Source organism: Panulirus ornatus, chromosome 17 (assembly GCF_036320965.1).
Source record: "Panulirus ornatus isolate Po-2019 chromosome 17, ASM3632096v1, whole genome shotgun sequence".
In the NCBI taxonomy this organism is placed as follows: domain Eukaryota; kingdom Metazoa; phylum Arthropoda; class Malacostraca; order Decapoda; family Palinuridae; genus Panulirus; species Panulirus ornatus.
Window position 1 is genome coordinate 47930818 of NC_092240.1, and position 14241 is coordinate 47945058.

General features: G+C 53.0%; 1 protein-coding gene across 3 annotated transcripts in view; it reads right to left on the reverse strand.

Annotated features, from left to right (window-relative positions):
* The window catches only part of LOC139754712 (uncharacterized), a 77737-nt gene extending 65052 nt beyond the window's left edge, over positions 1-12685 (reverse strand). For all 3 annotated transcript variants that reach the window (XR_011713932.1, XR_011713933.1, XM_071672282.1), the window contains exons 1-2: positions 12421-12685; positions 2584-2745 (exon numbers count right to left, since the gene is read on the reverse strand). Coding sequence is in view for 1 of the 3 variants with exons in the window: in XM_071672282.1 (XP_071528383.1) it covers positions 2584-2745; positions 12421-12534 (276 nt within the window). In the remaining 2 variants the exon portion in view is untranslated. The remainder of the gene's footprint in view (positions 1-2583; positions 2746-12420) is intronic.
* Between the last annotated feature and the right edge of the window lie 1556 nt (positions 12686-14241).

Sequence of the window (14241 nt, forward strand, 5' to 3'; positions counted from 1 at the left end):
TATTGTACAAGACAAAAAATACCTGAATATGGAGTTGCATTTCCACCTGTGCATAAGATATGCTTAAAAAAAATCTTTCCCAAAGTTAAACCTACACCAGGTTCAAATCATCTTAGCAGCATTAAACCATAACATACCCTATCATGATTAGTTTATTTCTATACCTAACTGCTTCTACTGCCTTACAGAGGTACTGTCAAGAACAAACAAACAATAGCCTCATTTTGCACACATCTACCATTTAGTCGTCATGCATAACATATTGAAATCATCTACAGTCAAGCCCAACAGGCTACTCCATGATTTACATTGACTGATCCAATCCATTTGTCCTAAGCATGCCTCTTACCCTCCTGAATACTCAGGCCCGAATACGTCATAGCCGCCTTCATTCCACCCTTCCATATCTTTTCTGGTCTTCTCCTTTGTAAAAGCAAACAGAGTCTAATAAGTGAGAACTCTAGAATGATAGTAAGCCAAAAATATATCAAACAAAACATATGAATGTCCTAGATGGAAGCTCAAACAACTATTCGATACACCAAGTCTTCATGTTACAGCATTTAGAGTTGCAGAATTTCAGCCAAGCAACATTTTAGAATGGCACTTTGTGCATATATGTAATGCTTTCAGTAATGTCGAGTGGAGTGATGACAGTTTAAATCTGTCATGTTGAGATGAGTAATAATGAATGTAAGAACAAATTTTGGTGGGTTTTCTGTATATGCTAAACTTAAACATGTTTCTATCCCTATGGATTATGCAATCTAAAAGTGGTAACATACAAATATTTACCATTTCCACAGTAAATTTGATAGAAGGTACTGAATTGTCAAATAAAGGGAGAAATGTCTGTAAATTTTTGTTTGTTAGCCAAACTCAAAGAACATCATCTACATACCCAGACCAGATTGCCTTAGAGGGTAAGATATCCATAAGTAATTTTGTTTCAAAGAATTCCATACATATATCATTGGTAGTACAGTCTCGTTAAATAACTTATCATTCAAAAGGAGTCTACATTTTCCTACTGCTGGAAAAAGCACAGCATTGTGCTGCTGGATCCTTCAGAAAGGTCCTGGGTAAAATGAGTACTGTTTCACAGAAATTAGTCCTAAAGTAATTATAAGTAAATAAAAGAAAAAATCCAGAAATAAACATACTCATAAGACACTACACAAAAATCAGCCAGATACCAACCAAACCCTTAAACATGAAAGTCTTGAAAAACCTGCACAAAATCTATCCAGAGACAATTGTCACCCACTTTTCACTCCCACTGATACAAGCAATGCAAATAAAAACTGATGTTACAGGTCTTGACAGCAATTAGACTTTCACGTAAAATGCTATGGTCCATTTGCAATACGTGTACTTACAGATCTCTTGACTACTCTTGGCTACACAACAAAACCTCTAACATCTGGAAACTTGCCAACTTAAGACTAATCTTAAAACCATCCAAACCATCAAACTCCCTCTCCTCCTACCACCCTGTATCAGTTCTATCCTCGTTATCCGTACTCTGAAAATCTTATCCAGAACATATAGAAAACATTCCACTCTTACCACAAAGCATGGCTTCAAACCAAAACACTCTACCACACGACACACTGATCTCACACAACATATCCTTTAACCCCCTCCTGCACAGTACTATTGCCTATAGACATCAAAAAAGCAAATGACACTGTCCCCAACATATCCTCAAACAAAAAAAATCTTGACACCACCCTCTATAACAATGACAAAATGTGGTTGGCCAATTTCATAGCCATCCATAATGCCAGAGTCATTCACAACAGCTTCACTTTTAAAATACTTAAACTATATGATGGAGTTCCCCAAGCAGCAGTTCTTTCTCCAACTCTCTTCAGTTTCTTCCTAAACGACCTCCCATTACCTCAGACAAACCTCAGTATGAAGGTCCTCTTGTATGCATATGACCTCATGATCACAATCATCATTTCTGATACACCACTTTGAAGTGATAATTTAATACTCAAGTTCAAGTGTGTGGTAAAAAAAAACAGAGGTGAGATACATTCACTTCCAGAAAAAAACAGTAAGGACAACTAATAGATTCTAAGATCAATGAATTTTTGAAAACTGCAGCTGCTTCACCTCCCGCTCAATTGATCAGAAAAAGGAACAGATTAATGATGAACATGGAATGGTTGTTGAGCACAAGAATTAACTGGCAGATGAGCTTCAATGTCAGATGCCTGTGATTATGGGTATATATCTAATCATAGAAAAAGCAGGAGCTTCTACAATAAAGCCTTTATTTACATCTCTTTTACAGTGCTATCAAGTTATCATAATTTTTTTATATTTTCAAAAGGTTTTTGGCCTTGTTTGTCCACAAAATATGTTTCAGATCTGTTGTCTGAGAATGCAAACCCAGTTCAAAATACTACACCTAAAAGAAAACCCATCGTAATGAATGTCATTTTGATTAAAGTCGCATTTTCCAGTTATGTTTCACCATTGTTATACATGGACTTCCTGTGATTCTTAATTTCAATCTCAATCTTTTCATGTTATATTGTACACAGAAAGAAGAAACATAAGAAATGTTACCTGAAGCCAGCTTCGTATGGCTGGAAAATGATCTACTGACACATCAGTATATAGTAATCCATGATCATCTAGTGTCTTTTTAGCAGCCAGACAATGAGGGCAAGCCACCACGCTGTACACTACCACTCGTCCTCGCACATCCAGCATTCTTCTCCGTGCTTTCTTAAAAGAAAAAAATAAGGTAAACATTCAATTCAGATGGCATGTTTATGAAATCACAGTAGGGCTGGTGCAGTAAAGTGAACCTAATTCATATCTTCAAGTATTCTACCAAGAGAGAAAAAAATTTATTATTTAGTCATTTAGGTATAAACTGAGATCCTAAGGTCAGTGTAGTGGTCATGTGGTCAACGTGTAGTCTATCACAGGAGAGTGAAAGAGTATTATATGGGAATGCCCATGTTCACTGTCATTACAGCAAACAAGATGTTTCACTTACAAAAACAAGAGTCTGACAGACGTATTAAATGCTCGGGTTATTTTTGGTAATCACTACCTTCCTTATGCCAGCATAATACTGGACTTGTTGCTTTTCCATACAGAAGAAAAGTTGTTTCAATTACTGAGGAAATGACATATTTTAGAGGGAAAAGGAAAATAAAGAAATAAAATTATCAGTGAAAGTGACACTAAGCCTAGCATTAGTCAGTCACCCACACTACATTTTTGTTTCTTATTTTTGGTTCCTTATTTTTGGAGAGGATGAGTGAGGAAAGATTGACCAAGAGGATATATGTGTCGGAGGTGGAGGGAACAAAGGAGAAGAGGGAGAACCAAATTGGAGTGGAAAGATGGAGTTGAAAAAGATTTTGTGTGATCGGGGCCTGAACATAGCGAGGGTAAGAGGAGGGCAAATGAATAAAAGAGTGAAATGGGAGCGATGTGGTATCCCTGGTGACCTGCCTGCTGATGATCAGTCCCTGGTGACCTGCCAGCTGATGATCAGTCCCTGGTGACCTGCCAGCTGATGATCAGTCCCTGGTGACCTGCCAGCTGATGATCAGTCCCTGGTGACCTGCCTGCCGATGACCTTTCCCTGGTGACCTGCCTGCTGATGATCAGTCCCTGGTGACCTGCCTGCTGACGATCAGTCCCTTGGTGACCTGCCTGCCGATGACCTTTCCCTGGTGACCTGCCAGCTGATGATCAGTCCCTGGTGACCTGCCTGCTGACGATCAGTCCCTTGGTGACCTGCCTGCCGATGACCTTTCCCTGGTGACCTGCCTGCTGATGATCAGTCCCTGGTGACCTGCCTGCTGATGATCAGTCCCTGGTGACCTGCCTGCTGATGATCAGTCCCTGGTGACCTGCCAGCTGATGATCAGTCCCTGGTGACCTGCCTGCCGATGACCTTTCCCTGGTGACCTGCCAGCTGATGATCAGTCCCTGGTGACCTGCCTGCCGATGACCTTTCCCTGGTGACCTGCCTGCCGATGACCTTTCCCTGGTGACCTGCCAGCTGATGATCAGTCCCTGGTGACCTGCCAGCTGATGATCAGTCCCTGGTGACCTGCCTGCTGATGATCAGTCCCTGGTGACCTGCCAGCTGATGATCAGTCCCTGGTGACCTGCCAGCTGATGATCAGTCCCTGGTGACCTGCCAGCTGATGATCAGTCCCTGGTGACCTGCCAGCTGATGATCAGTCCCTGGTGACCTGCCAGCTGATGATCAGTCCCTGGTGACCTGCCAGCTGATGATCAGTCCCTGGTGACCTGCCTGCCGATGACCTTTCCCTGGTGACCTGCCAGCTGATGATCAGTCCCTGGTGACCTGCCAGCTGATGATCAGTCCCTGGTGACCTGCCAGCTGATGATCAGTCCCTGGTGACCTGCCTGCTGACGATCAGTCCCTTGGTGACCTGCCTGCTGATGATCAGTCCCTGGTGACCTGCCAGCTGATGATCAGTCCCTGGTGACCTGCCTGCTGATGATCAGTCCCTGGTGACCTGCCAGCTGATGATCAGTCCCTGGTGACCTGCCAGCTGATGATCAGTCCCTGGTGACCTGCCAGCTGATGATCAGTCCCTGGTGACCTGCCAGCTGATGATCAGTCCCTGGTGACCTGCCAGCTGATGATCAGTCCCTGGTGACCTGCCTGCTGATGATCAGTCCCTGGTGACCTGCCAGCTGATGATCAGTCCCTGGTGACCTGCCAGCTGATGATCAGTCCCTGGTGACCTGCCAGCTGATGATCAGTCCCTGGTGACCTGCCTGCTGATGATCAGTCCCTGGTGACCTGCCAGCTGATGATCAGTCCCTGGTGACCTGCCTGCTGACGATCAGTCCCTTGGTGACCTGCCTGCTGATGATCAGTCCCTGGTGACCTGCCAGCTGATGATCAGTCCCTGGTGACCTGCCTGCTGATGATCAGTCCCTGGTGACCTGCCAGCTGATGATCAGTCCCTGGTGACCTGCCTGCTGATGATCAGTCCCTGGTGACCTGCCAGCTGATGATCAGTCCCTGGTGACCTGCCAGCTGATGATCAGTCCCTGGTGACCTGCCTGCCGATGACCTTTCCCTGGTGACCTGCCTGCCGATGACCTTTCCCTGGTGACCTGCCAGCTGATGATCAGTCCCTGGTGACCTGCCTGCCGATGACCTTTCCCTGGTGACCTGCCTGCTGATGATCAGTCCCTGGTGACCTGCCAGCTGATGATCAGTCCCTGGTGACCTGCCAGCTGATGATCAGTCCCTGGTGACCTGCCAGCTGATGATCAGTCCCTGGTGACCTGCCAGCTGATGATCAGTCCCTGGTGACCTGCCAGCTGATGATCAGTCCCTGGTGACCTGCCTGCCGATGACCTTTCCCTGGTGACCTGCCTGCCGATGACCTTTCCCTGGTGACCTGCCAGCTGATGATCAGTCCCTGGTGACCTGCCAGCTGATGATCAGTCCCTGGTGACCTGCCAGCTGATGATCAGTCCCTGGTGACCTGCCTGCCGATGACCTTTCCCTGGTGACCTGCCTGCTGATGATCAGTCCCTGGTGACCTGCCAGCTGATGATCAGTCCCTGGTGACCTGCCTGCTGACGATCAGTCCCTTGGTGACCTGCCTGCTGACGATCAGTCCCTTGGTGACCTGCCTGCCGATGACCTTTCCCTGGTGACCTGCCAGCTGATGATCAGTCCCTGGTGACCTGCCAGCTGATGATCAGTCCCTGGTGACCTGCCTGCTGATGATCAGTCCCTGGTGACCTGCCTGCTGATGATCAGTCCCTGGTGACCTGCCTGCCGATGACCTTTCCCTGGTGACCTGCCAGCTGATGATCAGTCCCTGGTGACCTGCCAGCTGATGATCAGTCCCTGGTGACCTGCCAGCTGATGATCAGTCCCTGGTGACCTGCCAGCTGATGATCAGTCCCTGGTGACCTGCCTGCCGATGACCTTTCCCTGGTGACCTGCCAGCTGATGATCAGTCCCTGGTGACCTGCCTGCCGATGACCTTTCCCTGGTGACCTGCCTGCTGATGATCAGTCCCTGGTGACCTGCCTGCTGATGATCAGTCCCTGGTGACCTGCCTGCTGATGATCAGTCCCTGGTGACCTGCCTGCCGATGACCTTTCCCTGGTGACCTGCCTGCCGATGACCTTTCCCTGGTGACCTGCCAGCTGATGATCAGTCCCTGGTGACCTGCCTGCCGATGACCTTTCCCTGGTGACCTGCCAGCTGATGATCAGTCCCTGGTGACCTGCCTGCTGATGATCAGTCCCTGGTGACCTGCCAGCTGATGATCAGTCCCTGGTGACCTGCCAGCTGATGATCAGTCCCTGGTGACCTGCCAGCTGATGATCAGTCCCTGGTGACCTGCCTGCCGATGACCTTTCCTGGTGACCTGCCTGCCGATGACCTTTCCCTGGTGACCTGCCAGCTGATGATCAGTCCCTGGTGACCTGCCTGCCGATGACCTTTCCCTGGTGACCTGCCTGCCGATGACCTTTCCCTGGTGACCTGCCAGCTGATGATCAGTCCCTGGTGACCTGCCAGCTGATGATCAGTCCCTGGTGACCTGCCTGCCGATGACCTTTCCCTGGTGACCTGCCTGCCGATGACCTTTCCCTGGTGACCTGCCTGCTGATGATCAGTCCCTGGTGACCTGCCAGCTGATGATCAGTCCCTGGTGACCTGCCTGCTGATGATCAGTCCCTGGTGACCTGCCAGCTGATGATCAGTCCCTGGTGACCTGCCAGCTGATGATCAGTCCCTGGTGACCTGCCTGCTGACGATCAGTCCCTTGGTGACCTGCCTGCCGATGACCTTTCCCTGGTGACCTGCCTGCTGATGATCAGTCCCTGGTGACCTGCCAGCTGATGATCAGTCCCTGGTGACCTGCCAGCTGATGATCAGTCCCTGGTGACCTGCCTGCTGATGATCAGTCCCTGGTGACCTGCCTGCTGATGATCAGTCCCTGGTGACCTGCCTGCTGATGATCAGTCCCTGGTGACCTGCCTGCCGATGACCTTTCCCTGGTGACCTGCCAGCTGATGATCAGTCCCTGGTGACCTGCCTGCTGATGATCAGTCCCTGGTGACCTGCCTGCCGATGACCTTTCCCTGGTGACCTGCCAGCTGATGATCAGTCCCTGGTGACCTGCCTGCTGATGATCAGTCCCTGGTGACCTGCCTGCTGATGATCAGTCCCTGGTGACCTGCCTGCTGACGATCAGTCCCTTGGTGACCTGCCTGCTGATGATCAGTCCCTGGTGACCTGCCAGCTGATGATCAGTCCCTGGTGACCTGCCTGCTGACGATCAGTCCCTTGGTGACCTGCCTGCTGATGATCAGTCCCTGGTGACCTGCCTGCCGATGACCTTTCCCTGGTGACCTGCCAGCTGATGATCAGTCCCTGGTGACCTGCCTGCCGATGACCTTTCCCTGGTGACCTGCCAGCTGATGATCAGTCCCTGGTGACCTGCCAGCTGATGATCAGTCCCTGGTGACCTGCCAGCTGATGATCAGTCCCTGGTGACCTGCCAGCTGATGATCAGTCCCTGGTGACCTGCCTGCCGATGACCTTTCCCTGGTGACCTGCCTGCCGATGACCTTTCCCTGGTGACCTGCCTGCCGATGACCTTTCCCTGGTGACCTGCCTGCTGATGATCAGTCCCTGGTGACCTGCCAGCTGATGATCAGTCCCTGGTGACCTGCCAGCTGATGATCAGTCCCTGGTGACCTGCCAGCTGATGATCAGTCCCTGGTGACCTGCCTGCTGATGATCAGTCCCTGGTGACCTGCCAGCTGATGATCAGTCCCTGGTGACCTGCCTGCTGATGATCAGTCCCTGGTGACCTGCCTGCTGATGATCAGTCCCTGGTGACCTGCCAGCTGATGATCAGTCCCTGGTGACCTGCCTGCTGATGATCAGTCCCTGGTGACCTGCCTGCTGATGATCAGTCCCTGGTGACCTGCCAGCTGATGATCAGTCCCTGGTGACCTGCCTGCTGATGATCAGTCCCTGGTGACCTGCCAGCTGATGATCAGTCCCTGGTGACCTGCCTGCTGATGATCAGTCCCTGGTGACCTGCCAGCTGATGATCAGTCCCTGGTGACCTGCCAGCTGATGATCAGTCCCTGGTGACCTGCCTGCCGATGACCTTTCCTGGTGACCTGCCAGCTGATGATCAGTCCCTGGTGACCTGCCTGCTGATGATCAGTCCCTGGTGACCTGCCAGCTGATGATCAGTCCCTGGTGACCTGCCAGCTGATGATCAGTCCCTGGTGACCTGCCAGCTGATGATCAGTCCCTGGTGACCTGCCTGCCGATGACCTTTCCCTGGTGACCTGCCTGCTGATGATCAGTCCCTGGTGACCTGCCTGCTGATGATCAGTCCCTGGTGACCTGCCAGCTGATGATCAGTCCCTGGTGACCTGCCAGCTGATGATCAGTCCCTGGTGACCTGCCAGCTGATGATCAGTCCCTGGTGACCTGCCTGCTGATGGTTAGTCCCTGGTGACCTGCCTGCTGATGATCAGTCCCTGGTGACCTGCCAGCTGATGATCAGTCCCTGGTGACCTGCCTGCTGATGATCAGTCCCTGGTGACCTGCCAGCTGATGATCAGTCCCTGGTGACCTGCCAGCTGATGATCAGTCCCTGGTGACCTGCCAGCTGATGATCAGTCCCTGGTGACCTGCCTGCTGATGATCAGTCCCTGGTGACCTGCCAGCTGATGATCAGTCCCTGGTGACCTGCCTGCTGATGATCAGTCCCTGGTGACCTGCCTGCTGACGATCAGTCCCTTGGTGACCTGCCTGCTGATGATCAGTCCCTGGTGACCTGCCAGCTGATGATCAGTCCCTGGTGACCTGCCTGCCGATGACCTTTCCCTGGTGACCTGCCTGCTGATGGTTAGTCCCTGGTGACCTGCCAGCTGATGATCAGTCCCTGGTGACCTGCCTGCTGATGATCAGTCCCTGGTGACCTGCCTGCTGATGATCAGTCCCTGGTGACCTGCCAGCTGATGATCAGTCCCTGGTGACCTGCCTGCTGATGATCAGTCCCTGGTGACCTGCCTGCTGATGATCAGTCCCTGGTGACCTGCCTGCTGATGATCAGTCCCTGGTGACCTGCCTGCTGATGATCAGTCCCTGGTGACCTGCCTGCCGATGACCTTTCCCTGGTGACCTGCCAGCTGATGATCAGTCCCTGGTGACCTGCCAGCTGATGATCAGTCCCTGGTGACCTGCCTGCTGATGATCAGTCCCTGGTGACCTGCCTGCTGATGATCAGTCCCTGGTGACCTGCCAGCTGATGATCAGTCCCTGGTGACCTGCCAGCTGATGATCAGTCCCTGGTGACCTGCCAGCTGATGATCAGTCCCTGGTGACCTGCCAGCTGATGATCAGTCCCTGGTGACCTGCCTGCTGATGATCAGTCCCTGGTGACCTGCCTGCTGATGATCAGTCCCTGGTGACCTGCCTGCTGATGATCAGTCCCTGGTGACCTGCCTGCCGATGACCTTTCCCTGGTGACCTGCCAGCTGATGATCAGTCCCTGGTGACCTGCCAGCTGATGATCAGTCCCTGGTGACCTGCCAGCTGATGATCAGTCCCTGGTGACCTGCCAGCTGATGATCAGTCCCTGGTGACCTGCCAGCTGATGATCAGTCCCTGGTGACCTGCCTGCCGATGACCTTTCCCTGGTGACCTGCCTGCTGATGATCAGTCCCTGGTGACCTGCCAGCTGATGATCAGTCCCTGGTGACCTGCCTGCTGATGATCAGTCCCTGGTGACCTGCCAGCTGATGATCAGTCCCTGGTGACCTGCCTGCTGATGGTTAGTCCCTGGTGACCTGCCAGCTGATGATCAGTCCCTGGTGACCTGCCAGCTGATGATCAGTCCCTGGTGACCTGCCAGCTGATGATCAGTCCCTGGTGACCTGCCAGCTGATGATCAGTCCCTGGTGACCTGCCAGCTGATGATCAGTCCCTGGTGACCTGCCAGCTGATGATCAGTCCCTGGTGACCTGCCAGCTGATGATCAGTCCCTGGTGACCTGCCAGCTGATGATCAGTCCCTGGTGACCTGCCAGCTGATGATCAGTCCCTGGTGACCTGCCTGCTGATGATCAGTCCCTGGTGACCTGCCAGCTGATGATCAGTCCCTGGTGACCTGCCAGCTGATGATCAGTCCCTGGTGACCTGCCTGCCGATGACCTTTCCCTGGTGACCTGCCTGCTGATGATCAGTCCCTGGTGACCTGCCTGCCGATGACCTTTCCCTGGTGACCTGCCTGCCGATGACCTTTCCCTGGTGACCTGCCAGCTGATGATCAGTCCCTGGTGACCTGCCAGCTGATGATCAGTCCCTGGTGACCTGCCTGCCGATGACCTTTCCCTGGTGACCTGCCTGCCGATGACCTTTCCCTGGTGACCTGCCTGCTGATGATCAGTCCCTGGTGACCTGCCTGCTGACGATCAGTCCCTTGGTGACCTGCCTGCTGACGATCAGTCCCTTGGTGACCTGCCTGCCGATGACCTTTCCCTGGTGACCTGCCTGCCGATGACCTTTCCTGGTGACCTGCCTGCCGATGACCTTTCCCTGGTGACCTGCCAGCTGATGATCAGTCCCTGGTGACCTGCCAGCTGATGATCAGTCCCTGGTGACCTGCCTGCTGATGATCAGTCCCTGGTGACCTGCCAGCTGATGATCAGTCCCTGGTGACCTGCCAGCTGATGATCAGTCCCTGGTGACCTGCCAGCTGATGATCAGTCCCTGGTGACCTGCCAGCTGATGATCAGTCCCTGGTGACCTGCCTGCCGATGACCTTTCCCTGGTGACCTGCCTGCCGATGACCTTTCCCTGGTGACCTGCCAGCTGATGATCAGTCCCTGGTGACCTGCCAGCTGATGATCAGTCCCTGGTGACCTGCCTGCCGATGACCTTTCCCTGGTGACCTGCCTGCCGATGACCTTTCCCTGGTGACCTGCCAGCTGATGATCAGTCCCTGGTGACCTGCCAGCTGATGATCAGTCCCTGGTGACCTGCCTGCTGATGATCAGTCCCTGGTGACCTGCCTGCCGATGACCTTTCCCTGGTGACCTGCCTGCTGATGATCAGTCCCTGGTGACCTGCCTGCCGATGACCTTTCCCTGGTGACCTGCCAGCTGATGATCAGTCCCTGGTGACCTGCCAGCTGATGATCAGTCCCTGGTGACCTGCCTGCTGATGATCAGTCCCTGGTGACCTGCCAGCTGATGATCAGTCCCTGGTGACCTGCCAGCTGATGATCAGTCCCTGGTGACCTGCCTGCTGATGATCAGTCCCTGGTGACCTGCCTGCCGATGACCTTTCCCTGGTGACCTGCCTGCTGATGATCAGTCCCTGGTGACCTGCCTGCCGATGACCTTTCCCTGGTGACCTGCCTGCCGATGACCTTTCCCTGGTGACCTGCCTGCTGACGATCAGTCCCTTGGTGACCTGCCTGCTGATGGTTAGTCCCTGGTGACCTGCCAGCTGATGATCAGTCCCTGGTGACCTGCCTGCTGATGATCAGTCCCTGGTGACCTGCCTGCCGATGACCTTTCCCTGGTGACCTGCCAGCTGATGATCAGTCCCTGGTGACCTGCCTGCCGATGACCTTTCCCTGGTGACCTGCCTGCTGATGATCAGTCCCTGGTGACCTGCCAGCTGATGATCAGTCCCTGGTGACCTGCCTGCCGATGACCTTTCCCTGGTGACCTGCCTGCTGATGGTTAGTCCCTGGTGACCTGCCAGCTGATGATCAGTCCCTGGTGACCTGCCTGCTGATGATCAGTCCCTGGTGACCTGCCAGCTGATGATCAGTCCCTGGTGACCTGCCTGCTGACGATCAGTCCCTGGTGACCTGCCAGCTGATGATCAGTCCCTGTTGACCTGCCTGCTGATGATCAGTCCCTGGTGACCTGCCTGCTGACGATCAGTCCCTGGTGACCTGCCAGCTGATGATCAGTCCCTGGTGACCTGCCTGCTGATGATCAGTCCCTGGTGACCTGCCTGCTGATGGTTAGTCCCTGGTGACCTGCCAGCTGATGATCAGTCCCTGGTGACCTGCCAGCTGATGATCAGTCCCTGATGACCTTCCAGCTGATGATCAGTCCCTGGTGACCTGCCTGCTGACGATCAGTCCCTTGGTGACCTGCCTGCTGACGATCAGTCCTTGGTGACCAGGGGGTGGTGGCGTCCAGCTTGCTGACGGCCAAGAGAGAGAGGATCTCTCTCTCTCTCTCTCTCTCTCTCTCTCTCTCTCCTACGATGCCTTGCTATGGGGATCGTGTGAGGGAGGAACGCACCTCATACTCTCGTAGGCGGACCAGAAGGTGATTGCTGGGTCGGAGGGCGGCGGCTCGGGACTGGTGTACTTACAGATAAGGCCGCTCTGGCAAGGGCACCGCTCATTGATGGCGTAGTCGGGGCCTCCGTCAGGCACGAAGCACTTGTGACCCAGCGGGATGCGTCGCTGGCAAACTCGTTGGCCATGGCGGCGGGCGCAGCACAGCCCCTCGTCGCAGTCGCGATCCTTGCGGCACCTGGCGCCCTCGCGGCCGCGCGCCACTTGCGGCTGGCAGGCGCCGAAGCGGCAGTCTAAGCCCCGTTGGCACATATGGTCGTGGCGGCAGGGCTGGCCCTCCTTCGCCCGGTCGCGGCACACGCCGTAGTGGTGATCGCAGAACTGCCTTCGCCCGCAGACGCGTTCGCTGGCACACAGACGCTGCAAATGTACATGAGCGTCGTCAGTCTAAACCGAACTACTTCTTCCCGAACTACTTCTTCTCTGGCCCCAAATGGGGACAGTATTGTACGACTACAGTAACTACTTCATAACCAGCACGAAGTAGACTACCTGCTCGTATCTACACATGAAATATACGTATTGTAAAAGTGACTTATCTATTTCCTCCCTCCTTACGAATCTATTGATCTAATCTACTTCTAAAAGTGACGTATCTATCTCTTCCCTCCATACGAATCTACTAATCTAATCTACCTATCTATTTGTCTATTACTTAATCCACTTTCCTCTGTATTCACTCGCATACACCCCTCAACACACAGCCAGTGTAACACTTCTCTCTTCACTCATACATGTGCCTATTACTTTACCCACTTTACATGTGCAGAAATCCCATCACTGTATCCGATACTTAACCATTTCTCTATCACCACTGCGTCTAGCTATTTCTAATGAATAGCATTCTTTTTTCCTTTTTTTTTTATAAGCATACCACATCCCTCTCTCTCACCCATTCTCACTCAAAGTTTCCAAACTGTCTTCCCTAATTCCAGCTTATGGTACGTGTGTCACCCCAAACATAACCAAAACAAACCAAAAATATCTCACGACCTCGGCCACTTGAGGACCATGGATCTAGGGGCACCATGGATCTAGGGGCACCATGGATCTAGGGGCACCATGGATCTATGGGCACCACGGATCTAGGGGCACCATGGATCTAGGGGCACCATGGATCTAGGGGCACCATGGATCTATGGGCACCACGGATCTAGGGGCACCATGGATCTAGGAGCACCATGGATCTAGGGGGCACCATGGATCTAGGGGCACCATGGATCTAGGGGCACCACGGATCTAGGGGCACCATGGATCTAGGGGCACCATGGATCTAGGGACACCATGGATCTAGGGGCACCATGGATCTAGGGGCACCATGGATCTAGGGGCACCATGGATCTAGGGGCACCATGGATCTAGGAGCACCATGGATCTAGGGGCACCATGGATCTAGGGGCACCATGGATCTAGGGGCACCATGGATCTAGGGACACCATGGATCTAGGGGCACCATGGATCTAGGAGCACCATGGATCTAGGGGCACCATGGATCTAGGGGCACCATGGATCTAGGGACACCACGGATCTAGGGGCACCATGGATCTAGGGGCACCATGGATCTAGGGACACCATGGATCTAGGGGCACCACGGATCTAGGGGCACCATGGATCTAGGGGCACCATGGATCTAGGGACACCACGGATCTAGGGGCACCATGGATCTAGGGGCACCATGGATCTAGGGACACCATGGATCTAGGGGCACCATGGATCTAGGGGCACCATGGATCTAGGGACACCATGGATCTAGGGACACCATGGATCTAGGGGCACCATGGATCTAGGGGCACCATGGATCTAGAACATTTTCGATGTCAAACACTTCATCTTAC